The 27,592-nt window shown below is 36.9% G+C and overlaps 1 protein-coding gene across 3 annotated transcripts; it reads right to left on the reverse strand.

The window, feature by feature from the left end:
- Positions 1–4,072: 4,072 nt before the first annotated feature.
- Positions 4,073–27,592, reverse strand: Hsf2 (heat shock transcription factor 2). Of its 3 annotated transcripts, none has more exons than XM_051175501.1 (13): positions 27,421–27,592; positions 21,525–21,633; positions 21,249–21,376; positions 20,004–20,128; positions 18,035–18,110; positions 16,292–16,353; positions 15,186–15,270; positions 13,104–13,249; positions 12,499–12,738; positions 11,788–11,893; positions 7,924–7,977; positions 5,469–5,553; positions 4,073–5,028 (listed from the first exon to the last, which is right to left on the reverse strand). In XM_051175501.1, exons 1-13 carry the CDS (start codon positions 27,511–27,513, stop codon positions 4,733–4,735), a joined length of 1,605 nt encoding a protein of 534 aa, XP_051031458.1. In that variant the 5' UTR covers positions 27,514–27,592; the 3' UTR covers positions 4,073–4,732. The 3 variants fall into 3 exon arrangements, with proteins under 3 accessions (XP_051031458.1, XP_051031460.1, XP_051031459.1); XM_051175503.1 differs by lacking the exon at positions 27,421–27,592 and adding an exon at positions 26,495–26,551; XM_051175502.1 differs by lacking the exon at positions 7,924–7,977.

The raw sequence follows: 27,592 nt of genomic DNA on the forward strand, positions 1-27,592 counted from the left end.
TGTGTGGTGGTAGTTCTTAGCATTAATGTGAGTTTAACTCAAGATTTCTTTTTTCCTGTGTGAAAAGAACTTGGATCTTCAGAGGAAATACCCACTTTTTTGCCCTGACAAATAAATGAATTATTTTGAAAGTAGTATTACCTCTTTTGTGTCTGTAAATGAACCTTGAACTTGGTTCTCAAAAGTAAAGTGGTGTTCTTGCCTCTAAAGAACCTTCCCCGGTTCAGTCTGCAGAATGCATTTTAGTTCTGAAAATGCACACCTCCTGTCCTTCACCAACCACGTTTTTAAAAGTTGTGGTCAGTGTGGTGAACAATATAATTGGTCTCAGGGTTTCTTTCTGTCCCTGTTGCTGTGATGAAACCCATGACCATAAACAACTCTGGGAAGAACCCATGCAGAGGCCATGGGGAGGTGCTGCTTATCATTGGCTTGCTCCCTGGGATTTGGTCTGCTTGCTTTTATGCCATTCCAGGGTGAGCTGGGCCCTCCTACATCAAAGAGAGGATTTTTTGGTTTGTTCTTAATTTAAATTTGAAACAAGATTGCTTTACATGTCAATCCCAGTTCTTTGTCCCTCCTCTGCCCCACCCCCTATCCCATCCCCTTTCTGCTCCCCAAGAAGGGTAAGGTCTTCCATGGGGAGTCTTAAAAATTTATCATTTGGAGGAGGGTCCAGGCCCTCCCCCATGTGGCTAGTCTGAGAGAGTAACCCTCTATATGGAATGGGCTCCCAAAGTCTATTCGTATAGTAGGGATAAATACTGGCCCACTACCAGAGGCCCCATAGACTGCCCAGGCCTCCTAACTGACACCCACATTCAGGGCGTCTGGGTCAGTACTAAAATGGTTTTCCAGCTGTCAGTCTGGGGCGCATGAGCTCCCCCTTGTTCAGGTCAGGTGTTTCTGTGGGTTTCCCCAGCCTGATCTTGACCCCTTTGCCCATCACTCCTCCCTCTCTGCAACTGGATTCCAGGAGTTCTGCTCAGTGTTTAGCTGCCTCTGCTTCCATCAGATACTGAATGCAGTCTCTAGGATGGAATATAAGGCAGTCATCAATCTCATTATTGGGGAAGGGCATTTACGGCACCTTCTCCACTATTGCTTAGATTGTTTGTTGGGGTCATGCTTGTAGATCTCTGGACATTTCTCTGCCAGATTTCTCTTAAAACCTATAATGGTTCCCTCTATTGTGATATCTCTTTTCTTGCTCTCCTCTATTCTGCGCCAACTCAATCTTTCTGCTCCCTCATGTCCACCTCTTCCCTTCATTTTTCCTGCCTCTCCTCCCCGCCCCAACCATGCTCCCAGTTTGTTCAAATCTTGTCCCTTTCCCCTTCTCTGGGAGACCATGTATGTCTTTTTTAGGGTCTAGCAATTGCCTACTGGCCAGTATTCAGGGGCATTTCCTTAATTGAGGTTTTCTATTCTCAAATTACTCTAGCCTGTTTGTAGTTGACATAAACATGAACTAGTACATAATTGTACTGATAAAATATCCCTACCTATGAATTACATTAACTTTCTATCACTATAATGGAATGTATGAGAGAACTTAAAAAAGTTTGTCAAGGTACCATGCCAGAGCAAGTTTCTGGACTCATCCCTCAAAAGGGGCCAGGATTATATCATCTTCAAGGACATGCCCACAAGGCCCCACTTTCTCTAGTTTCTATCACCACCCCTTAGTATCCCGGGATACTAAGTATCCCATCAACATGGGAGTATTTGACATCATTTATAGCAGCTGCCAAACTTTGTATATTTTATTTGTGAATTCTATACTGTAACTGTAAGAGACAGACAGACTTGAGGCCAGAGGAGGGCGCTGGATTCTTTGGGTCTAGTTACAAGTGGTTGTAAACTGCCTGGATGGTCCTGAGAACTGAACTCTGGTCTCTAGCCACTACAGCAGTTTGTAATAGTGAAAACTAGATAATAAATGTCTTTCACTGTGTGAATGATTAAACATGGGCTACAAGTAGTAAAGAAATAAGCAATAACTCAAAATCTGGTTAGTGTAAAACAAATCACAAAATGCACAAATGTCATGTTTAAGAAATACTATTTGTAGGTTGCCTTTGCAAACCAATCTTTAACCCGTGACAGTTAATCATCTTTGAGAGCATTTAAAACTATGTACTCATTAAGCCTGTTTAAGATAACTTTGAATAAAAAAAAATAATCAATCTTACTAAGAACTGACTGATATACCTACAGTACATGTAGGTTTGCTAAACCAAAGACTTTGCTGGGGACAGCCAGGGTCAAAAGGAACATTCCCCCGTTACATAAGTTTCCTCTGAGATGAAAACACTGCACCCTATAGCAAGCAGCTCTGAATTAAGGAAAACTCAAAATAGCTTCACTAAGTTCCTGAAACCAATCAATTCAGTAGGCTCCTTCCTGCCAGAACAAGCAATAAAAGCTCTGAGTTTCCTTCAGCAAAGAGCTCAATTGCAAAGACTCAGACAAGTCCCAGCTACCTGGAAGCAGCAGAAACCAGCTGCGCTGACTAGAAGGGGTTTAGATCAACTGATTCACTTGGAAAGGACACTGTCCAACTTGTACCTTATTCCTTTTAGATACGGGAGGAAAGATCTGAATTCCTCTGAACAGATCAGGCCCAAACTTGGGCAGATGGCTCCTAAGGTCATGATGGGAGATGTCATTCTATATATGTTTCTCATACTGGCTAATAAATAAAGCACTGTTGGCCAATAGGAAAGGAAGATAGGAGGGACTAGGAGACAAGGAGGAAAGAGGAAGTAGTAGGGAGGGTCAAGATGGAGAGTCTGGAGAGAGCAGTATGCGGTAGCTGGCTCCGGGTAAGACCACCACGTGGAAATACATAGATTAACACAAATGGGTTAATACTTAAGACAGAGCTAGCCGATAAGAAACAAGTAACCGGGCCAACAGAATTATATCTAATACAGAGTCTCTGTGCGTTATTTGGGGCTGGCGCGGTGGCGGGACAAGACCAGCGGCAGCAGGTGAAAAAAACCTGTACTCATTTCATTTCTTGTCTATTACTTTTTCACATTTGTCTAATCTTTGACATTTTGCTTTTAGAAAAATTAAACATAACCTGATGACTAGCTGAATTCATATCTATAATTATAAAAGTTAAAAGAATTAGTTTTATTACAACAAAATTTTTCTTCATATTATGCATAAAATTTGTTATATTAAAAAAAACTGATGCCAACAGCCTTTATTAAAGCTTGAATCCTACTTATCCCAGTAAAGGATGTATTTTAACAGCTCACAATATTTGGACTATTCTGTACCACTGAACACTAAAAGCTTTCAAAAACCAAAGCTCGTGGTAATCAAAGATGACTGATAGTCTGAAGTGAGTATGCAGGAGGGCTGGGTAGCTCTTCTATAAACTGACTTAGGAAGCCATGTCTGTTCCTTTTGTGAATGGTTATCTTTAGAAGCTGTGTACTCTGCATGAAGCCAGTGAAAGAGTACAGTCTGGAGGACTGAACAAGGGAGGTCAGAAAAGATCAGAAGATGCTAGACTTCATTTCTATTGTTTATTAAATCTCTAATTTTCCACATGGAAGAAAAAATCTAATACCTGAGGCACAATATGGCCAACAGAAAAATATTGAAATACTGCATAATTATATGTAATATTTAGGTGCTGAGTCTAGACTTCTTGAAATTTTAAAGTACCCTTGTCCTTAAGGTATCTCCAATTTTTGAAAGAGACAAGTTGATTTGATTCTCTTGTATCAGGGCAAAAAATTGTCAGCATTTGGTATCATCCACTGATAACGTTCTCACCTTATTTGCAATAATGAGAGGGATTTTTCTCTCAGTTGTTTATTAGAAACATAAAAAAACAAGTCAGTATACTTTTTAAACAAAGAACATTGAAATACATAAGATTAGAAGCTCATATTCCTTCCTTACTGCAACAGTCTATTTTTTCAGACAAAGCACAAAGATCCTGATGTGACTCTGTGCGATAAAGATGGACAACACTATTTAAAGCCGCCTCTTTTCTATGTGAAGGAAAATCATTTCACTTCCAAAGACGACACAACAATACTAGTACTCAACATTCATCATATTTATTTTACTAAATACCATGGTTCACGAGGAATAAACCAGAAAACATACTTAACCTAGTCTAGTGGACAGGGTTAACTGCAAACTCTTTCTGTGTGTGGAGCTGGAACCCCTTCAGAGTGATTACTCGTGTACACCTTGCCTTTTCTGTCGAGAATACATCTCTTTGAACATAAAAGAATTTCTCTGAACAAAGACATGAAATATTACAAGATACAGGCACTTTATGTTCCCAGTTTTAAAAATAAGCCAAGTCAAAAATACTTAATAAAAGTAACTAGAACCAGAGTTTTCTACCTTTAGTTCTAAACACTTTAAGTCAATTGAAAATAAACAAGTTTCACTGGGATTAAATGGTCATATTTGCATATAAAAAAATCCAAATTACTACAACTGGAGAAAATGGCCATTTGAATTCAACTTAAGATATTCCAGTAATGTGCACTAAAATTTATATACCTAAGCAGCCGAGTAACATCTGAAAGCTTTGCAAAGAGTGTGGTTAGTGAGAAAAGCAAAAGGTGCTTTTATTCCACAGTATCTGATTAAACAAAAAGTAATTTACAAAACAAAGTACCAAATGATACTTTAAAATAAATACTTCATCATTTTGATGAATATATACATATAGTGTCCATTTGGGGGTTTAACTATCTAAAAGTGGCATTTCACTATCCAGAGGTGCAGGAGCAAGTTCACATAAATAAAACAGTGTGGCTTCACTAGCTTCAGCTTCAGTCAATGGTTCCAGGCGAACAAGCTTGCTTTGGGTTGGTTCTGGGTCTAGGTTGCTATCCAGAAGCTCATCAACCTCTATGGGCTTATCTATGGAGGGTATAACTTCTGATGATGCTATTGTACTCCCCTGTTCAATAGCAGAAGCAGAGTTCCCATCGAGGAATGCAAGAAGTGGAAAGGCAGTATACTGGATAAGCTGTTTATCTATAAAGATCAGAAAATACTTTTATATACTGAAATGAGAAATTATACACTTTATATCACTAAGTTTTAAAACATGTAAGTCAGGAAAGTTAGCATCAATTCAATTTAGCTATAAAATTCATCTTTTAATGTTAAATAAGGGGGGGAAACTCAAATTACAGAAACCATTACCTCACCATTTACGTTTCATGGTACTAGAAACTTAAGACATCACCCACATAAGGCAAGGCAGCAGTCCATCTTCATTTGTTTCATGGGTTTTGTTTTCTGTAGTGCTACACTACACTTGTAGGACTGAACCCAGGGCTCTGGATGTGCTATGCTATGAGCCCAGCCCATCCAGCTGTTTAGTATGACAATATTTCCATGGTGTGTGTTAAATTCTATACTTAAACTCTTAAAAAACAATCTATGGAAATCAAGACTACTTGCATACCTACCTGGTTTAGACTTGGATTTTCTTCCCTCTTCTGAAACTTGCTGAATGACATTGCTTTTGGTAGCTTCTAATCCCTTATTCTCAGACTAAAAGAAATAAATTATATAGAAGTACCTGTTTTGCATTTTGCAGCCCTTAAGGGTATCACAATTTAAAAACTGATAAAATAACATGAACACATCTGAAATATACTGGAAAGAGGAACAGCAGGAAAGATGAACTAAAGAGGAAACTGTCACTGGAATTAACCAGACTGGATTAAGAAACTTGTCCTCAAGAGTCAGAATAAAGTACCCGAAGTAGGAGAGAAGAAAAGCATTTAGTTACAGGACAGACAGAATTCAAAGACTAAAGATGGGAATAAATCAGACTAGTTTTATATACTAGGACATAACTAAATATACATTTTAAACAGTTGTGATTAGAAATGCATGGCACAATATTCTTCATGTGACCAGAAGAGCTAGCACAGATAAATGCACTCAGTCGCAAAGATCAACACGGTGACATCTGTGAAACTATCCCTGCTCTTAGAAGCCTCAACTGTGATGGTTTCTTCTTGTCCTTTCTGTGACTCCTTAGGTTCTTTTACTTCATTTTGGTTGTCTTCTTCCCTTCTAGTTCATAGGGGGCTTAAATCTACAACGCTGCTGAGATGTCAGCCATCTTGTCAGCAGTGCTGACACCCTTGAGGTACAGGTGAGGCTCAGTCATTTCTGGTAATCCTATGCATCACATTTCTAAATGTAGCGTTAGTATGCTTAGCGTAACAGACATCTGTATAATTCCTACATTCCTCTAATAGCTATAATAAAATGAAGCAATCAAAGTTTCTAAGATTCAGGAAAAACAATGACCCTAAGATGAAAACTAAACCATTCCAAATAATTTAACTAAAAACAGATCATCAAGGTCAGAAGTCATAATACATAAATGTTAATACATTTTACACTCCTTGAAAAAGGTACTTCCCAAGGATGCCACTGTTGATATTCTAATCTGAGAAACACATTATGAATTTATTTTTTCCCCATGCAAGTTCTTATTCATTGGTAGTGGCCACTCAGCTACACTAAGGAGTATGAGGTATCCAAACTAAGAAAATATTATGCTACAAGTTGTCATGAACAAAAGAGTAACAGATAAAAATACCAATATTTGCAATTACTTTGGACACAGAACTGCAATAAAACATCATTCTTAAATATGTTTCATAAGATCAGAAAGCAATATGCAATTTTCTGTTACTGATATTTCTAAAAATTCTAAGTGGTTTTTAGAATAAAGAAGATAATCGAAGAACAATGACTCAGTTTTAAAATAAACAGCAAAGCATATTCACTAAATTAAAATACCATGTGACTTAATAACACTCAGTGTACTGACAAAATATTCATACTATAAGCCTAGGTAAACGACAGTGAAATTCTGCTTACTGCCTGCTTTTTAAAATGTCTATCAAAACACATTCACACATTCTTATATGCATTACCCATATCTGCTTAATCTACAATTACAGCATTCACAGTTGTGACATACAACCTAAAAGTCCAAAAACATTTTTAGTAGGTTTTGCTGTTTACAGATACAGCATGCCGTATGTCAATAACCCAAACAGTGCATGATGAACTTTCTACTCTATAATTTCATAAAATTTTGAGACTCTATGTCAGCCAAGCTGAACCTTCAAAAATGTACAAAAACTGGCCAGGTGTTCTCCTTACACATGACAATAGAAAAATTTTAACTCATCAACTCTATAGTCATTCATATTTATTTGAGATGTCTCATCTCTACAAAGGACAGGAATGTTAACTGACTTCACTAATCCAGAATTTGAACTTGATTGGTTTTGTAATCAATAAAAAAGATTAGCAATTAAGTATACACATTAGATATGGGGAGTAAATTAGACAATTAAGCTATACAAAATAACAAAGATGTATAAGCATCTGCAGTGACAGACTGCCCTTAAGAATCTCCTGTCAATTTGCTAAGTCCAACTGGAGTTCCTAGCTTCTACCTAGTAAAATTTGCCTTTGCTTTAGTTACTGGTTTTAATTAAGGAACTTGCAGAAGAAACATGAACCAGTTATTTTCAACTGAAAAAAAACTGAGAAATTATATATGGAAAGAATATAAAATGCAGAAATTTTAATCATGTTACTTCAAAGAAATACTGGACAAGCCAAGGCCAAGTGATTTCCCAGCACTAAGAGGCCAATTTTATGTTGAGAGTGAATCCCACATGTGCCAGCAGATTGGGCAATAAAAAATAACCCCATAACCAAATGCTAATTTTCCACCTAGTACTTTACTATCTCAATCCCACACAATAGGTAAGAATATAAAATGTCTTCTGTAATTGAAAGTGATACTGCTTTCCATGTATGTTTACTAGGACTTTTTCATATTTTGATAGCTATGGGTCCTGAGCAACATGAATTAAAACTTACTTTTGTATTATTGATGTAATCTGTGGGATTCATCTGCACAGAACTAGTGAAAAGCTGAAAGACCAAACAAAAAAGATGATAAGTTTAAAAAAATATTTTAAAAGTTTTGTGTGTTAAAAATTTCTATACCACCATGTTGAGTGAAGGGATGTCAATCCTACACTAGGAAATTTCCACGGGTTAAAACAAGTTTGGAAAAGCAAGAAAGCAGAAAGAAAAACAAACTAAGGCAGAGCAAGCTGGCCATGCACTAGATGAAATTTTATGTTGTAAGGATTTCTTTGCAGGGGGACAAATCATTTGAGACAGTTTCCCACAACTCTTGTCCTTAATTTTCCTCTCCCTAAACTTCCTTGTCCATATGTAGCACCAAACGCCAAGTTCCACATCTTGAAACTAAGCATTCATTGAATACCTTCTAATTAGGTGACAAATTCATAGAACTCACTGACAGTGAAACCTAGCATACATATCAAGTGCAGCCCTCTGACAAAATGACATAACCACGTCATCTCATTTTCCACACAGCAAAGGAAGTTGATAAGTGCCAAAATAATGTCAATGAGCTATACTCACAGTCCAGCCAATTCATAAATACAACTTGTAAGTCATTAGCTTCAAAATAAGAAATCACTGATACCATGAAAACATTATTTCTGCTCTCCAGGAGCTTACAATCTAAAAGACAATATGACAGTAAATAGCCAACTTATACTCATACACAACCCAGTTTCACAACAATTAGTAGAGCTGAAAAGCACTCGGGAGTTTGGAGAAGGAGAGGAAAGCAGACAGAGGCATGCACAAGACGGTGCTATGCATCATCAGTCCTAAGAGAATGGTAAGAATGTGGGAGACACAAGAGTACTGAGCTACAGTAACACCAAGACGGTAGAGCATGCTCTACAAATGGTTAAGAGCAACACAAATAACACAAGTTCTGACATGAACAGTTATATACAAGACTTTAAAAGAAGCAGTGCAGAGGCATTCAGAGGATGACGGTGTCACGTCCTTCCAGAATAAGACCCCTAAATACAGTCTGAGTACTGAAACAGACATTAGGTTCACATTTTATGAAAATGACCAAAGCCAAAGGTTCACAATCAATGAAATGTAGAGGTCACAGTTTTCTTCTTCCATGCTCTTTACACAGACTCCTATCAAACCTTAGTTGTCACAAAAAAAAAAAAAAAAAAAAAAAAAAAAATTCATCTGCTCTCTCTTCATTTTATTTCCCCTCTTCTTATATCACCCAGTGACTGCTGAAGAGGTAAAGAGCTCAAATCTTTGGTGGCAGATGTGTTAATTCAGCCTGTGGCTATCTTAGAGAAGGCTGAGTCAATTTTGTACCTATAGACAGGGTGATACCCGAGTAAAGCCAGCAATGTTAAGTTTCTGTCTCCATTTTCACCTATTCACTGACTTAGGAGTCTCATACATACTCTCAGAAGATAAGATAGTACAAAATATATGCAACCAGTTCACATATAAAGAACACAACTTCTGGAATTCTAAGGCCCAGTGACCTCCTACTGAGCCTACCCTGGTACAAGGGGAAAAAACAAACAAAAACAAAAAAACAAAAATCAAGAAACAAAACAAAAATCTTTGTAAAGAAAAGCCATCTATTTCAGAGAACAAGACAAGCCAGAGGTAGATTTTAAAATTTATGACACTACAATCTAATTCATGGGTGATAAAAGTTTTGGATAAGTTAAAATCCAAATTAGGGCAGCCTGTCAATATTATTTTGAAAAAAAAAATACCTAGTGATAAAAAAATATATATACCCCAGGAAAGTTAATATTACTGTAAAACTTAAGAACGTTATAAACGTGTATATAGTTTCAGGGATAAAGAAATTTTGACATTGAACTTAAAAAAATCTAAAAACAGGCAGATAAAGCAGAATATCTCAAAGTCCTGGAGTGGAATTTGAGCCAAGTTTGCATTTTAAAGTATTAAGAAACAGAAATACATGCATTTCTGATGGACGATGTCCTTCTGTAGATATGTTTCTCTTATTGGCTGATGAATAAAACACTGATTGGCCAGTAGCCCAACAGAAAGCATAGGCAGGGCTAGCAGACTGGGAGAAGCAGGCAGAGCATCATGTAGTTGAGGAGGCAGGAACAGGTCCGAACCCTTCTCCGGTAAGGTAAGACCATGTGAAAATACTTGAGATTAATACATATGGGTTAATAATTAAGAGACAGCTAGCCAGTAAGAAGCTTAGGCCATCAGCCAACAGGTAAACACCTCTGTGTGTTCATTTGGGGCTAAATAGCTGTGGAACCAAGAGGGACAAAAACTTTCATCTATATATTTCAGAACAGAATGATGTCAAAATGTCTTCATAAAGGAAGAATAGAAAGACAATAGAAAAAAAGGAAAAAGAAAAAGATACAAAACTGAGTGCCCCAAAGTAGAAGACATCAGGAAACAGAACATTTAGGACAAGAGAAGATGCTGAGACTCTCATGTGGAACACATCTAAACTTACAGCATGTGGGAAGCAGAACCTTAGATACAAGGCAGATCTGTGTTGTAAGAGATCCTGTCTCAAAATCAACATTAATAGTAGGTTTAATTATTTGTAATTCCTACGATAGCCCTTCATGTTAATAATTAGCTCTATTTAAAGATGAAAATGGCAAAGACAACTTTTCTACGTTGGGGATGGAACTCCGTTGGTAGTGCTTGTGTAGCATACGTGAAAATCTGTGTTCAATCACACAATGGTGTAAACTGGATGAGATGGTCAAATAGTGCATGCCTGTAATTTTATCACTCAGGAGGGATGCAGGAAGAGCAGAAGCTCAAGATCACCTTTAGCTATGCATCCAATTCAAGGCCAGCCTAGGGTATACATGAGACCCTGTCTTAAAAAAAGAAAGTTGACTTTTCTAAGGCCAGTAAGTATTAACAAGCAGTATCAGAACTCAGACTTGTCTAATTCAAAACAAGTCATCTTCTGCCAGCCCAGGAGATAAAAAATACAATCCTGTATGGTACTGATGATTTGGGAAGGGTGTTTAAGCTATGTGACAGACTAATTTCATGAGAAGAGATGCAAATGATTAATTAACCACAAATTAGACAGAAAAGGACTAATTACTTCTGGGATCATTATAAAGTGATAATACTATGGAATTCTTTGATGTAACTGAAGGTCCACTGTAAGGCAAAACACTTCTCGGAATAAACAGTTCTTGGAAAGAGGGGAAAGAACAAGACTGATGCAAATCTGGAAAGCTCTGCATAGGGTTAGCACATGAAAGCAAAACGGGTGAAAACGGTGCCCAGGGCCCGAGATCAGAGAAAAAGTGTTCAGTCCAGACACAACTGGAGTTAAATTCACACAGATGTGACAAAGACCGGACTAGGGCATCAGAGTCAAGACATACAAATACAGCAAATATAATGAATGGAATTTTACTAGAACATGTTAATTCCCCAAGTATTCGAAGTATTAAGAAGTATCTCTGATATTCCCTGACTAAGTAATTCATTAATAAATTTTAAAGATCTTTATTCAGTGACAATTTATTCTAGAATAAAATATACACACAGTAACACACAGCAACAAGTCCAGACAAAAGCTGCATTTAGAGGTGGCAATGTTGAAAAGAATGGTATGTTATTACAGAGAGCAACTGCTCCTCACAGGCAGACAGTAATCACACATCAAAGTCCTGAATCTGCTGGTTTACAATTCCTAATAAAATCTTAATTAAGAAAGTAAAATGAACAAAGTGTAGAATACAACAAAGTATTGATTTTAAGATTATATATCTATATATATATATATGTAAACACACACAAGCTACCAGTATAATAAAGATTATCCAAAATACCTACATCAACCAGAAGATCTGGGTCTATACTAAATTGTCTTCCCGAGAGCATGGCTTGGAAGTCCTCTAAACTGCAATCAATGCTATCAAGATAATCCAACAGCTCAACTCTAAAGAAAAAAAAATTCATATTTATTAAATATTCTCATTCTTACATTTCAAATCACTGCTGATGATCTAGCGCTACAGAATTAGGGTAGTTCTGAAGACATCACATTTAAGGTCTGGAATTTCTGAAAACTGACAATCTCAGACCTTTTACCCAAATTTAGGATGTTCAGAAAAGATGTGCTGCCACACAGATGTGCTTTTCCCTTTTCTTCTCTATTTTCTCATTACTCTAATACTCCTAGTATTTAAATTGATTACTTCTATACTATAAATTACTATACTTTTAACAAAATGTGTCCCTTAATAGAAACTACTAGTATACTGAATAGGTACAGTTAAAAGCACGAACACCTTACAGTTACAACCATAATTTAATTTTTAAAAAAAATCTAAAGAATTGCTCAATAAAGTTCCAAGACTACTCACAGGACAATTAAATCCTCTTTGACTAGAGTTCAACTTAGATCAAAAGAAAAAGAGACAAGACAGGGTCAGTATCAGCTATCATTATTACTTTGAATTTATAGAAATTCAATATCTACTTCAGGTTCATTATTGCACTGAATACTAAAAAGTAATTAAATACATCTAGATGAACACTCACTTTCCCAAGAGGTTAATGTTGTCATTCAAAATGGAATCCATCATGGTCACAGGATCCTCAGAGGTCAGGGTGGATGGGCCATTTAGCCGCACAGCATTAGATGTGAGGGGGCTGCCACCAGCACTTCCCAAACTCAATGACTCTCTGGCTAGTTCATTCTGATCTCCACTCTGAATGACAGGAGCATACTCATCTTCGTTGTCATCTTCAACAATTACAATGTCAGGGTACTGGCTGCAGCTATAGCAGCAATGTGAGAAAAAAATTACAATTCTAGACAGGGCAAATTTACCTCCATTCACCAGTGGAATTCACAAAGGGCTTCCTTTCCTGGAGTAAGGGACTTAAGCCAAATTTTGACAATCTATAAACTAGAAAACCACAAAATCAAGGGAAAAGGTTTAACTTCAAATAAAAACCATCTATTTTCATTGTTTTTTGTTTGGTGGTAGGGGTTTTCTGGTTCAATACTCCAAATATGACAAAAGATTAGTTCTTTAAATATGAAAAAAAAATAGTTTTTCAAAGAACCAGGGTTATTAATTTAATTATTTGGTAAGAACAATGATGAAAATTTCCCCAAATATTATTTCACAATTCCTTACTTGGGATCAGACACAACATCATCATTAGTTTCTGGAATAACTGGAATATTTTCTTCATCTGCATTATCATCAGTAACATCATAAATAATTATGTCATCTGAAATCCGCTCTCTTGACTTTAAACCTTCCGTCCTACTATGTGGAACCTAAAGAATGAGGAGAAAATAAAATCATATAGACTAATACACAAAGGATGTGATTAAATAAATAAGCTGGACACATCCTATTTGCACACAGTAATGAGATATAAGACTATTTTTTAAAGCTATGAAGAATATACCCAAATTCTACTTAACAAATTACTTTATTGTAAGACTCTGAAGATGAAATGCCAAAGGCATGTTTCTATGGAAAGCTTTAAATTCTAAAGGACTCTTAAAACACAGTGAACAAGTTCTAGACTTTCAGAAATTCCAAGCAGAATCACACAGCCACTGCGCTGACAGTGACTGCTCTATCTGAACCTCCTGTGTCTACACAGGCTTTATTTCTTACTTGTTAAATAGCTTCACTAAGAGATACATACACAGAACTTGCAACAATTCCATAGTTAAAGGTCACTTTGGCCGCTTTACCAACACCTTGTTCTTTTTAATGTTAAGATGCAGGTAGTACACAGGTAGTGTGATTTATCCCAACTACTTACTCAGGTGGCTGAGACAGAAAAATTCTGAGTTCAAGGCCTGCCTGAGCTACAGAGTTCAACAGCAGCCTAGATAGCTTGGTGAGATCCTATCACAAAATGGAAAAAAAAAAAAAAAAAGCTGGGGATATACCTCAGTAGTACAATACTTGCCTAACAAGCATAGGTCCCTAGGTTCAACCCCTAGTACCACCAAAAGAAAAAGAAAAACTGTGTAGGTACACTCGAGTCAGTTACATTAAGAAATTCATTCTCTAAAAGTATTATTATAATGTAAAAAATTTTAAAGTTTTAAAACTAGATGACACAGGTAAAAGATGTAAAGAGCTTTAAAATATATAAATTCTAATTTAAAAATCCAATATATCTGAAACACTTTAAAAATGTATAAATTTCAATTAAACTAAAACAAACAACCAAACAAAAACAAACACTCATCTATTATATAAGCATTCAATCCAAACACCAAACGACATCTGCTTGGTTTAGCAAGAGAAGTGGGATGAATACTCTGATATTAAGTTAACTGTGCTTTGTCTCAGAGCAGCCAAAATAAAAGATAAATAGATAAATAAAACCTCAACATTTCATAGTAAATTTGATGTAATATTTACATATTCTAACATTAAAATAACAACAGTAATTCAGTGGTACAGCATCTGCCTTGCTGCACTAGAGCTTTGATCTCTAGCACTATGAAAAAAGAAAAAAGGACTAGCAGTAAGAAAGCAGTATCATAAAGAAGCTTAGACTTGTTTATAATCTCTAATTAGATATGTCTATAGAAAAAACACAAGGACACAAAAACATTTGGAATTGCTAGAGAAAAGCACCAAGTTGAGTACATGCTTGTAATAGAAGATGAAAAGAAAATAAGCAGCAGGAAATCCCACAATCATATTACACCACGATGACATCATCACACTGCTCAATTTATACTGCTTCACAACAAAGTGCATTTGTTTTATCAACTCCAAAAGTAACAGAGGCCACACTGGTGAGAAACTGGTTCCTGGTACACTGCAAGCTTAGCAGGTAAGAGGATTATGCTCAATCAATCCCTCAGACCAAAGCGGAAGTCACACTGCAGAATGTGCATCTAAATAACGTCATCTATATGTAATCTGGATATATGCAAAATAATAGCATTCCCGAATCCTCCCCCCCCCCCCAGACATATACACACAAAATACCCATGGCAATAACAAATACTGGAAAAATACAAGCTTGGAAATAAACAACTATTTGTACTGACGTATTCGTGTTTCTTAAAATACTAATACTCTAATAATGAAAGCAAATAATGAAAATGTCATGATTTAATAGAGCTGGGGAGTGAGCACTTACATTCTCATTCACCAAACGTCTTTGACTGCATGAAACACTGCCATAATAAAATTTAGTTTGAGACAATAAACATAAAATACATTAAAATTTACTTTATGGTGGTGATTATCAGTTGGCTCTTTTATGTGCTGAAATAGATTCTTCTTTTGAGCTCCATTAGTGTTTAGAAGTAGAGGCCTGTAAGAACAATGTTTATGTGTTTCCAAAGGAGAAAAAGTAATCTAATAATAATTTCTAATAATTTACTCACAACACCTCAAGCATACTTCAATAGTGAACAGAAACCTTCAAAGAAAATAATTCTTGAATGACTACTGAATTCCTTACAATATCTACTTAGTTTTTTAAAAGTGGTATCACAGAATAACAGGCAGTAGAATTAAAAGTCACAATTAATGAGCTGCCAAAATCTTAGCCTTATATGTCATCTTTTTCTCCTTCTATCTATGCCTTTTGTCAATTATTCTGGTTTAGGTGTAACAATGGCATTAGCGATAAGTAGTACAACCCATTATTAAGATTTTAAAAGACCGGGTCAACTACAGTCAAAAGAACCAAATAATATTTGACTCTCTCCCTTCCTTACAACAAATGACCTATTTTTAAAGAATTCTCCTCACTGGGGACCCCTAATGCTACTTTAAACTGTTAATATGAATGGAAAAAAAAAAAAAATCACATGAAGCTGGGCACGTATGATAAATAGGCTACATATCTCCACAATAAATAAACTTTTGAGCATTAATAGGGCATAAGTGGAAAAGTCACCTATATTTATGTGATTGGCCATGGTCAATTAAGGACATCAACATAAAACTCTTCCCAGTCCTTTTAGCTGCTTGACACATAAACTACCTCATTTACAACATTATTAAAGATATTACTTTCTGACTACATGCATGTATGAATTATGCCTAATGCATAAATAAATTGAGTTCAGACATAATTGCTATCCGTTACCTCAAATATATGTAAACATTCTAAAATGTGAAAAAAATTACAACTTCACATATTTCTACTCTGCTAAGCACTGTGGTTAGGGTCCTTATCCTGACAAGATTGCTCTTGAAGCTGAAGCGCTAACATTACAAGGAGGAGCTGTGCTTTGGTAGCAAACATATACTCAGCAAGCACAGGTATTCATGATCAAACACTACAATGCTTTTAAGTCAAAACTCAAAACATACCCAAAACTTACCTTTTACGTTTTAAACTCACAAGCTGATTATTCTGAACCAATGTAACAATAAACTGGACAATCTGAGAGGAAACGTAAATAAAATTCTTTCATCAGATTCTGTCCACATTAAATCAAATCAGCCTTCTGCCCTCATGCAGTGTTCTCAATAAATGATTTTAAACACACACCAACTAATGCCAAGTCATTGTAATATCTCACAAATTAACATTTGAGATTTGCTGATTTTTCAGGAAGACTGAAGTGTGATGCAAAGAAAGCAAACTGATGCTTGATAGGTAACATTTTCCCAACAAAGGTTATATAATTAGAGGCAAAACTCAGAATAGATCATAAACTTTAAGGTTGGAAAGACAGTACTTGGCAGTTTTATAAATATTACTATTGTGATACATCCATCTAAGCTTTCCTGATTAACAGACAGTAAATTTTAAATTATCTGATTAAATTTAGAGGGAAAACTATTAAATGGATAGACAAACAAACCTTATTTTATAAGCTTGTTTCTTCAATTAAGGCCTGAGCCAGCAGTACTATTCTATTATCTTCTTAGATCTTTAAGTTTTCAACCTCACTACAGAAATATTCAATCTGAATTCTGATGGGATCCAACAATGAATGCATTAACCAAATGTTTAGACTTCTAGGTAACATTTGACCAGTTTGGCTTAGGGTATGACTTGAAATTTCATTGTCAACTTCCTACCTAAAGATGCCAAGTAAAGACAGGAGACAATGAAATGCAGTAGCACAGTGTTGGAATAAAGGCCAAAGTGGTTGGAGGACTGTTTCAGCTCTGTAGATTTCAATATGCTTTATGAAATTTAACATGATTTACAAAGGCTATAACAACTGAGTCTAGCATATTCAACTAGCATATTCAAACTTCAAAGTTGAGCAGAAAAAGTAAAAATTGAAGTGCTGTGAACTATTTCACCAATTATCTTTGCTTTTGGAAAAAAATGCAGATTAAACAGCTAATATTTAACTGAAATGCTGTTTTGTGAAAAAGAGTAACACATCTTTTCATCAAGTACAAAATTAAAAACACCTGTTATTGTTAACTCAGCCACCCTTAACAGGGCTATGCAATAGAACTACAGAAGTTTTAAAACTATACATATTTGAAACACCAAGAATTGAATTCAATTATGTTTAACCTTAATATGCTATTTTATTTTACAAAACTAGTGCACTATTTTGATCATAGGCCAAATGTGACAACTGTTATTCATCATCGCTGTACGCCTGGTTCATTAGATCCAAATCCTGTCACTCAGAAGCTTATTTTTAGCTCAAGTGCCTTTTCGAGCAAGAACAAGATTCATCTCTCCCCTCCCCTCGCCTCAAAAGAACCTGTTGCCATGAGTCCAGTTTACTCATAAGCAAAAAATAGAAACCTTAATTACTCTCATGTTTCTTTCCTTAATAGCAAATGGAAGTTGTAATGTAAAGATTAAATGACAAGGGCACACAATATTATGGACAGATTCTAATTCTTCCATTAATTTTCAACTCCATATTTTGAATTTATTTTATAACTTTTTAAATTACTTTTATACTAAACCCAAATATAGCACACCCTGGAAAAACACAGCTGAACTCCCAATCTGACCAAGTGACTTAAAAATTAACTATGCCAATCAAGAGTAAACAGCAGCAACAACAACATAGTCCACAACAATAAAACTGTCTACCCACGGAGCAAATGCAGGGCACTGCGAGGGCCAGCAGGCTTCTTACCTTCCTAATGACTTGCTGCTGCTGGGCGTGCTTCGCTCTTAATTCTGACACCTCCTTCCAAAGGGACTCATTTTCACTGTATGAAAATGTAGTTAAAAACCCAAACAAGGAAAATCTGGTCAGAAGACCAAGCCACAATATCTTTTAATCATAAGAGCCAGAGAACTTCACAACTCAGGGGTGAGGCTAGGCAGGCCAGGGGTAGGAGAACTACAGATTCAAGACTAGCTTAAGCTATACAGTGAGACATTATCAAATCAACAAATACTAGATAACTATGCTTCTCCTATGCTATAATTATTTCTTTTCAACTGTATTATCTACTAGTCACAGCAATACTTGTTAAAAGCCTTAAGATACATACTTGCATGTATATAGTACCAGGTAATGTATTCCTTTTGATAACTGGACTTGGTACTTTTTGCTTAAAAATAAACTAAGTTTAGGCAGGATAGAAGAATATTCAGATTCTTTGTAATTGCTTCAAAACAAAGGAAAGGGACACTGACCAGCACATGATGTGCTCCAGGCACTATGCTTAGCATCTTACATGTATGAATCACTTAAACTTCCATAACACTGCCAAGAGAAGAATCAGGATCTTGCTGTATAGATGAAGAAACTTTGCCCAATAGCATAGAGATGATTATGCAACTATTAAAAAGTAAATTTAAAGTCTATTATGCCCTAAAGCTAGCCAAAGATCTGTCTCAAACCCTCTAAAGAAGCAAGAAACACCTCTAAGGTGTTTTTAAAAACGGAGTCCAACAACTTCACCAATAGCTATAATTCCTTTCCCTTCTTACTTGACTTTGTAAAACAGAAACTGTAGTTATTAAATATTGCTGAGCTAATAAAGTATAAATTATAATCCAACTATCATTACTTCTATAATCTCTCAAAAGTCATTTTCCTCAAGTTATCTGTACTATTATAACAAAAAGGGCAGATTCACATAGAGATTTCAAAAAATGAAATTGTTTTTAATACTTACTAAATTAGCAATGTATGTTTTCAAAATCAAATTTTAAGATGTTGCTGTTTACTGAAGGAGAAGATGGTTACCTCTAAGTTAAAGAATAATTAAAGGATCAAATTTGAATAGCTTAAAGGATGCTACTAGCAGAAGACAATCAGGGCAAACAGCACAACTAGTTAGATAATATAAGCAAAATTGGAAAGTTTAAGGCTTATTCAAACAAGGAATCAAAGTCCAAAGTCACTCTTCATGGAAACATTTGAGTTAGGAACAACTACCAGCAAAAATGTAAGATAGAATGTGCAGTTATACTCTCAGGCTCTTGTTATTATGGGAATACCTCAGATATGTAAGAATAAAACACACCTACTCTACATACAAGCTAATAGTGTGCTAGATAAGAAAAAAGCCACTAAATAATGTCATGTTTTGATAAGAGGTTTGTGTAACCCTCTCCTGGGTCTATGTGCAGTATTAAGTAGGGCAACGTGTGTGTGTGTGTGTGTGTGTGTGTGTGTGTGTGTATTTCCCATGACCTACTTTCTCCTAATAGGAAGGCCACAGTAAGACATACATTTTAAGAAAGTTGTTTATATATGAAGACCATATGAAAACTAATCTATGTACAACTGTATTTTACTACACTATCAACCAGTTACGATTCCTAATGTGTGCCCTCATTTATGTCTGAAACCTATCTCTGTAGAACAGTATTTACTACATTATCTTAAAGATCTACCATTTCATAAACAAAACCAGCTGTATGGCAACATTATATATTCTTTTGACAACCTTAATTAAAACCTGTTATTAGGACAAAGTCTATAGCTACAAACTCAAAGTAAAGGGAACTAAAAGAGAAAACAAAAAGATCTTTGATCTTGACTATTGAGGATTACTTAAAATAAAATACCAGACACTCTCCAAACTCCAACACACACAGCCCAACCACCATAATATTAGTGTTATAATTTGGAAATAATATTTTACCTTTTCAACTCTGAAAGTCTGGATTCAATAGTTTCTTGTTTTATCTGAACCTTCTGAGCACTATTTATAATTTTTGTTAAATCTTCCTGACGAATTTTATTTTCCTCTGGTTTTGAAGATGAAACCTTCCAAAATAAAAATTTAGAAAATTAAATACATACTAAGCCCCCATGATTGTAATTCATAACTTCCTATCATGAGAAGTCTCTGTATCCTATTTAAAAAGTGAGATGTGGTTACAAGATTCTAGATAAATTCTAGAGCAAGAATAAATGTCATAGCTCAATACAAAAGAAAGCAAGGGTCAATCACTATTTTCCCCCGTTCCCTAACCTACTTAGGAGAAAACCATCTCATAAAAGGATGAGCAGGAATATGAGGATCTTTCCTTTCATTTTCAAGCCTCTTTGTTGTCATATTCCACATTAATTAAAATTATGCAGTAATACAGCTGCATGGTAAATAATTTTCTTACACCTCTTCACCTTTTGTTTTTATTCCTAGTCCTTAGGACTGAACTTCAAGGCCTTATACATGTTAGAGTAGTCAGACTCCAATATAGTAGCCATTGGACTACAGGGATTTCCCTGCTCCTTTTAACCACAACCTCCCACCTTTGACTGACAGGAATTGAAGCCAGGTCTTAAGGTGTTAGAAGTGTTCTACCACTGGACCATCTATATCCCCACTATTTCTTTTCTACATACCTTTTATGGATTTAGTAAAGACAGCTCATTCTAGCAGACGATAGTTTTGTTTTGTTGTTGTTTGCTTTGCAAATTTAAGGGTAAGCCTTTCCACTACACTGGGTAACTCTACCCTCTATCAGAACATGTGAGAATTTTCCTTCCTTTGTAAAATGAAGACTGTACTCTCAGCACAGTTGAGCTCTGAATAAGTGGTGGAAACAGATGAACAATTAATCAAAGATTTATTAGTCTAGTTCATCTCTATAAGGAATCTCCCTGTATTTCTGCACATTCATTTTCATTATTTCTATATCTGTTATTATTGGGGGTTACTGAGACAGGGTCTCACTCTATAATCCAGGCTGGCCTGGAACTCTTTATTTAGTTCAAGCGGACTCAAATTACAGAAATTCTCCTGCCTCTGCCTCCCAAGTGCTGGGATTACAGTTGTATACCACCACACCCAGCCTTTTCTGTATACTCTTCAATCCAGCAGCTTAATCAAACAGCTGTGCCTCGTGTCTATAACCTAATTAATGTACCAGCAGCTGCTCACCTTCCGTTTAATGTTCTCCAACAAGTCATCCTGGCCTTGTTTGAAGTAAGGATGCTGAAATTCAACAGGGCCATCTCTTTCCTGTTTTATAATTCCGGAGTCGATATGCACTACTTTACGGAAGCCATCTGACAAAGATTCAAATTTACATGACTAAAATTAAACAACTCATATATTAAAAGCTTATATGGAAACATACCTTGATTATTTTAATGACAAAAACTGGCTTAATCAGTGGTCGTTAATAACTACAAGCAAACCACTGGTCATACTCACACATATTTAGTTGTCTCACAAAGCTGGCCATGTTATTGTGTTTGAAGTACTTGGGAAGAATTTCTTTTGCAAATCTCTGCTCATCCAAGACCAGAAAACTTTGCCCATTCTAAAAGACAAAACAAAAAAAAGCTCAGAAATGTCAATTAACTAAGGTCCTTTCACAAAGTTATTGTGCATGTGAATCTCAACCAGCTCTGGTAAACCTATCTGGATATCTTCAAAGCAACATTGTATTTCTGATAAAGGAGAAAAAAAATCCTACAAGTCAAACTACAAAAACATTTTAGGTGTCACCATCAACCCAAAAGCTGCATCATACTCTGTGATGAAATAATTTCTACTCGGTAAGCAAAAAACCTAATATGTAGACAGTACTACTAAGTTATTTTAAAGTTAATGTAAACAGACAAAAATTGAGAAATCACTATATTGTCACCATTCATAACATACGTAACTACATTTTAGTATATTATACTGAAAAACTATACAAGAATTTAGAAAGAATTCTGGTTACAATATTAACTAATTGAATAGGATGTGATACTGGGGCCTGAATTTAGAGCTAGGCAAGCACTTAAAGACCGAACTATAGCTCCAGACACCTTTTTACTTTCTACAAAGAGTTATTATTTAATGGTATTTACGTCAGTGTTTCGCCTGTATCTGTACGTACACAAATATGCCTGTGTTCATGGGGATGAAAAGGATGCTTCAGGTCCCCTGGAAGTGAGTGAGTTACAGCATGTGAGTACTAGGACCCAAACCTAAGTCCCGTGCAAGGACAAGAGCTCTTAATTACTGAGTGAGCCATCTCTCCAGCCCGAGTTTCTGAGACAGAGGCTCATTAGTTGCTCAGGCTGGCTTACAATTCACTCTGCAGCCCAGACAAGGCTGTACCACTGTCACGATCAGAAAGGGCTCGCTTCTGGATTAGTATTGAGAAAATAAGATACTCATATGTAAAACAATACAGATAAACTCTTTCCTGATACCATGTACAAAATTACTCAAAATAGATTTAAAAACCTAAACAGATTAGCATCAAAGATCTCAATCTTGTCAGACAGTAATAGTGCACACCATTAATTTCAGCGCTCAGGAGGCAGAGGCAGGCTGATCTGTGTGTTCTGGGACATGGACACACACACATGTATGCACATATGCATACACAAAAAATTTCATGACTTTGGATTTGGAAATGATTTCTTGAATACAATACTGAAATACTGGTAACATAAGCAAAATCAGAAAAATGGGACCATATTAAGTTAAAAAAATTTGCATATTGAATAACAAGAGTGAAAGGGTCTCACAGAATGGTAAAGCAGATCTGTAAATCAGATGTGACATATATTAAAAACTAAGAACAAAGTCTATTAAAAATAAGTAAGAAATCTGATTATCATTTTTCCAAAGGTGCTTAATTGCCAATAAGCACATGAAAGATTCTCAATATTCACAAATTATTAGGAAAACGAAAGAGAAGCAATAAGATATTATTTCCCAGCAACTTAGAATGGCTTTCATCAACCCTAAAACGTGCTAAAGGTGTGGAGGAATCTGAATCATTATGAATTGCTGGTGAACAAACGATAGTGCAGTGTTGTAGAATATAGTACAGCAGTTGCTCAAAAACAAACAAAACACAAAAACTAAAGACAGACTTACCAAGAGCCAATTATCCCTACTCTATATAAACACCCCAAAACTAAAAAAAAAAAAAAAAAAAAAATGAAGAAATATCAATACCACATGATCCCTGTAATATGTCACAAAAGCCAAAAAGTGAAAGCAACTTAAATGTTCACCATTGAACAATGGATGAACAAAATGTGGTATAGAAACACAAAGAAATATTACTCATTTTTTTCAAATAGAATTTGACATGTGTTACAAAATAAATGAACCCTAAGGACATTAGGCAATGTGAACTAAGAGGGTCCTAGAGCAATAAATACTATATGAAGGCATTTTTAAAAGCCATTTTCTTAAAGGTTAAATGTAGAATGGGGGTATGGGTTATTCAGGATTGAGAGGTGATAGTTACTGTCTAATAGGCAGGCACTTTGTAGTGGTTGGAATAAAAGTGGCCACCATAGGCTTACATATTTGAATGATTGGTCCCCCGTTTGTAGACCAGTTTGGGAAGGACTAGAGGTGTGGCCTTGTTGGAGGAGGTGTGTGTGAGGGGGCTGCTTTTGATGCTTTAGAAGCCTACAGCAGTTGTTTCCAGCTAGCTCTCGCTGCCGGCCCCTTGCTTGTGGATGAGATGTAAACCCCTAGTTATTATCCCAGTGCCATCCTGTGTGCCTGCATATGCCCCTCATCCTGATGGTCATGGACTCACTTTCTGAACTGTACGTCTCAAATAGACTCTTCTGTGAGTTGCCTTGGTCATGGTATTTCATCAAAGCAATAGAAATCCTAGCCATAATTTCAGTTTGGAAGGATAAAAGTTATTCTAGAGCTGGACAGTAATAATGGTTATGTTAAAAAAAAAAAAGCAATTGAAGTGTACACTTAAACACAGCTAAAATGGTTGATTTTATGCCATGTTATTTTACCAAAAAAAAGAAAGGCCAACACAAAGGTGGTAGCATAAATCATCCAGCAAAAGATTATTTAATGAGAGATGCTGGGCAACAAAATAAATATAAAACAAAACAGTGAGATGAATCCTTCAAATCATCCACAAAAGTTTATTCTACATCAACTTTAAGACATAGAAAAGAAAAAGCACATTTCTTTCCATAAAACATGAAAGAGAAGACAATCTGAAACTACAATAGGATTAAAATATCCCAATATCCCAATAATAAATTATCAAAACACATGGGACCTTTAATTAAATATTAACATAAAAGGATCCAAGGAAAATAAATACAGCATTGTAAAGCTGCTAATTCTCCTTTAATCCAACCACTACATTTAACTGTCTCAACTTTAAGTCATCTTAATTTTCAAAAGGCTTTTAAAGATGAAGAAATGCAATTACCACAAGTAGTAGGTAATTATATACTTATTATAAGGAACTCCTATAAATAATAAAAATACTGATAAAAACTTGCAATCCAAATTTCCTACAGAACAGGAAAACTAAGTGGCTAATAAACAGAAGAAAACTTTAAAACTCACTAATTACTAACAGAAATATAAATGACCACAAAACCTCTTTAAGGAAATATTTTCCATCTATCCACACTGGAACCCTCTAAATATGGTAATATTCTCTCTGAAGAAGGCCTCATGCACAGCTAACAAGAGGGAAAGCTGGTCAGATCACAGGAGGCCTGGAGAGAAAGCAGTATCAAGAGCACACGCAGCACTCAGAGAGCCCCAAGTTGGCTCCCACAACTGATGGGTAGGCTCATGAGGGCCCATAACTCCAGCATTAGAAAATCTGACACTGGTACCTTCACTCATATGTGTATACAAACACATGATTAAAAATAAAACCAACACTTGGGATGCACATCTTCGAGACTTTGAGGCCAGCCTGGTCTACAAAGTGAGTTCCTGGACAGCCAGGGCTGATTGGTATACAGAGAAAACAGATGATGGATGGATGGATGTATGGATAGATGGATGGATGGATGGATGGATGGATGGATTCTTTAAAAAGGAGAAAATAACTTATTTCAGTTTTCCATCTAACATCAGCTTAAAGTTTTACTGTTTCAGTATTTTAGAAAAATATCTGTAACAGCAAAAATGAGAGAAATCTGTCCTAAGAAACTAGGATTAGCTCTAGATAACATTTACCCAGAACTACTTCTTAGTTGCAGAGTCCAACACTTTGACATAAAACTAAAGATAGTGCCAGCTTGTATTAAATAAAAATATAGTGCAGACAATACGAGTTTGGGGCTGAGAATCTCATTAGGAGTCTCATCTACCTGTACACACATAAGCACTGTAGACCCCCCTAGGCCTGGAAATAACTATAAAAGAACTGGGCTAATCGAAATGATCTCTAAGACACTTGTCAAATATTATTCCACCAGGGGTGTCCAACCTTTGACTCTGTCATCTACAAATGTATTGTGGTCACATTCATTGCTATCCCAGGACACCTGTGATATGATTCCAACCAAGCCCATCACATTTTGTAGCTGTTTAAGTGATTCATTAAACATTAAGCAACAATTTTGTCTCTTGAACAAATACCCTACTGAGTTTACATTTTGACTATCCTATTGGTGTATTAGAAATAAAATATTAACTGAGACTTAATAATGAGATGAATAAAAATAATTAAGTAGCTTGTTTCATTGAGAAGCAAGAGGACTTCATATTTAAGCATTGGTTTAAATTCACATTTCAAACCGATCAAAAGAAATTTATTAAAATATCCTGGCTGATGTGAATTTATTAGACTTACCACTTAGACAATCTTCCTTAATTAGCACCAATATCAATATATTTGGGTAGTTCTTTTAGACAGTCCAGATAAACAGCCTTGCGCAAGCTAAAAAAGGTTCAATAAACTCAGCTTTGTTGGGGAAAGTATTTCAGTCCAATTTCTAATGCTAAAACACAGCTGGGTAACAGTCTGTACCGATCCAGCCTTGTCAACCTTTAATCCTTCCGACTGATGAAATGCATGAGACATCTGTTTATTTTAAGGACACACTGGTAGCTGCCTTTCTTATTTTCACTTTTTTTGTGCAAATGTTCCAAAGTCATCAAATACTTAATCTACACAACCTGCAGGGGGTGGAGTGGGGCACCTTGGTGACGATACTTACCCAAGTAAATTCTAGAGATTAGTTTAAAAAAACAAATGACACTAATATTGGGCAAAATTCAGTGGCATGGTTGTCAAAATATCAGGTATTCGCTGTTAAAAGCACGTAAAACTGAAAGCTAGTTTAAAAACAACAATAAAAAAAAAACCCCACAGAAACAAAGAGATATCATTTATTTCACACATAACAAGTGCTACACATTAAACTGTTTTCACTTACTCAAAAACGGCACACATGAAAATACCCACGAAAAGGTGCTCAACTACGGGGTGAGCGGCCGATCCTCTTCACAGAATGATCTAAGAACGGCGCCCACTAAAGAAAGGCGCTGGTGAGGTAAATAATCACGCTGCAAAGAATCTTTGTGTGGAACTGGGGGAGGGGGGTTTCCTTGGGTCACCTAGGCAACGCATCCATCTCACGCATAACTTAGACCAGGCGAGACACCGGGCTCGATGAAGGTCATCTTTATTTATGAGCCGAGTCTGGATCAAGATGATCAAGGCCACCACCACGTCCCACTCCGCCAGCTAACTACTCAGGGAAATCCAACCACTCGTTTTTTTAACTCCCCGCTAAGTTACCAAGCACGCTCCTACCGCCACTCTCCCCAAAATAACCATTTCCCAAAAGCCGACTAAACAAACGGCCCGCTCTCCAAACAATAACTGGCTAGCGCCGATGCAGTGCCAGTCTCAAGCCTGCACCTTTCCGCTTTACCCCGACCACCCTAGAAGATGCCCGCCGCGGAGCCGATCTCCTCAGACTACGACCCGCGCCCGCCCGCCCGCCCGCCCGCCCGCCCGCCCGCGGCCCCGCGACCTCGGCGCCGGCGGCGAGCAGACGACGAGGGATGAGTGTGCAGAACGGCGGCCGCGGGGCCGGTTCCCAGCGCCGGGCGGGCGGCCCGGGCCGGCGGGACCGTTACCAGGGCGCCCCTCCCCCACGGCGGCTCGAGGCGAGCGCAGCCGGCCGGCCGGGCCCGGCTCGCGGCTTCACACAAAGCCGGGGGTCCGCGCGAGGGGGGAGCGGGGGGGAGGCCGCACGCGCAGCGCAGGCCGCGGGAGCCGCCGAGCCCGGCCAGCCCGGCCAGCCCGGCCCAGCCTGTGGGACGCGGCCCCCGGGGCCCCCGCACCCGAGCGTACCTGGCTCCAGGTGATGAACTCGTTGGTGTGGGTCTCCTCCACGAGCGTCCACAGCTTGCTGAGGAAAGCCGGCACGTTGGAACTCTGCTTCATTGTTAGCCCGGCAGGCGCAGGGATTCCGAATTCTACTCCCGAACGCGGAGGTCGCTTCGGCTTCGGCTTCGGAGGCGAC

The sequence above is a fragment of the Phodopus roborovskii genome, unplaced genomic scaffold (assembly GCF_943737965.1).
Source record: "Phodopus roborovskii unplaced genomic scaffold, PHOROB, whole genome shotgun sequence".
In the NCBI taxonomy this organism is placed as follows: Eukaryota; Metazoa; Chordata; class Mammalia; order Rodentia; family Cricetidae; genus Phodopus; species Phodopus roborovskii.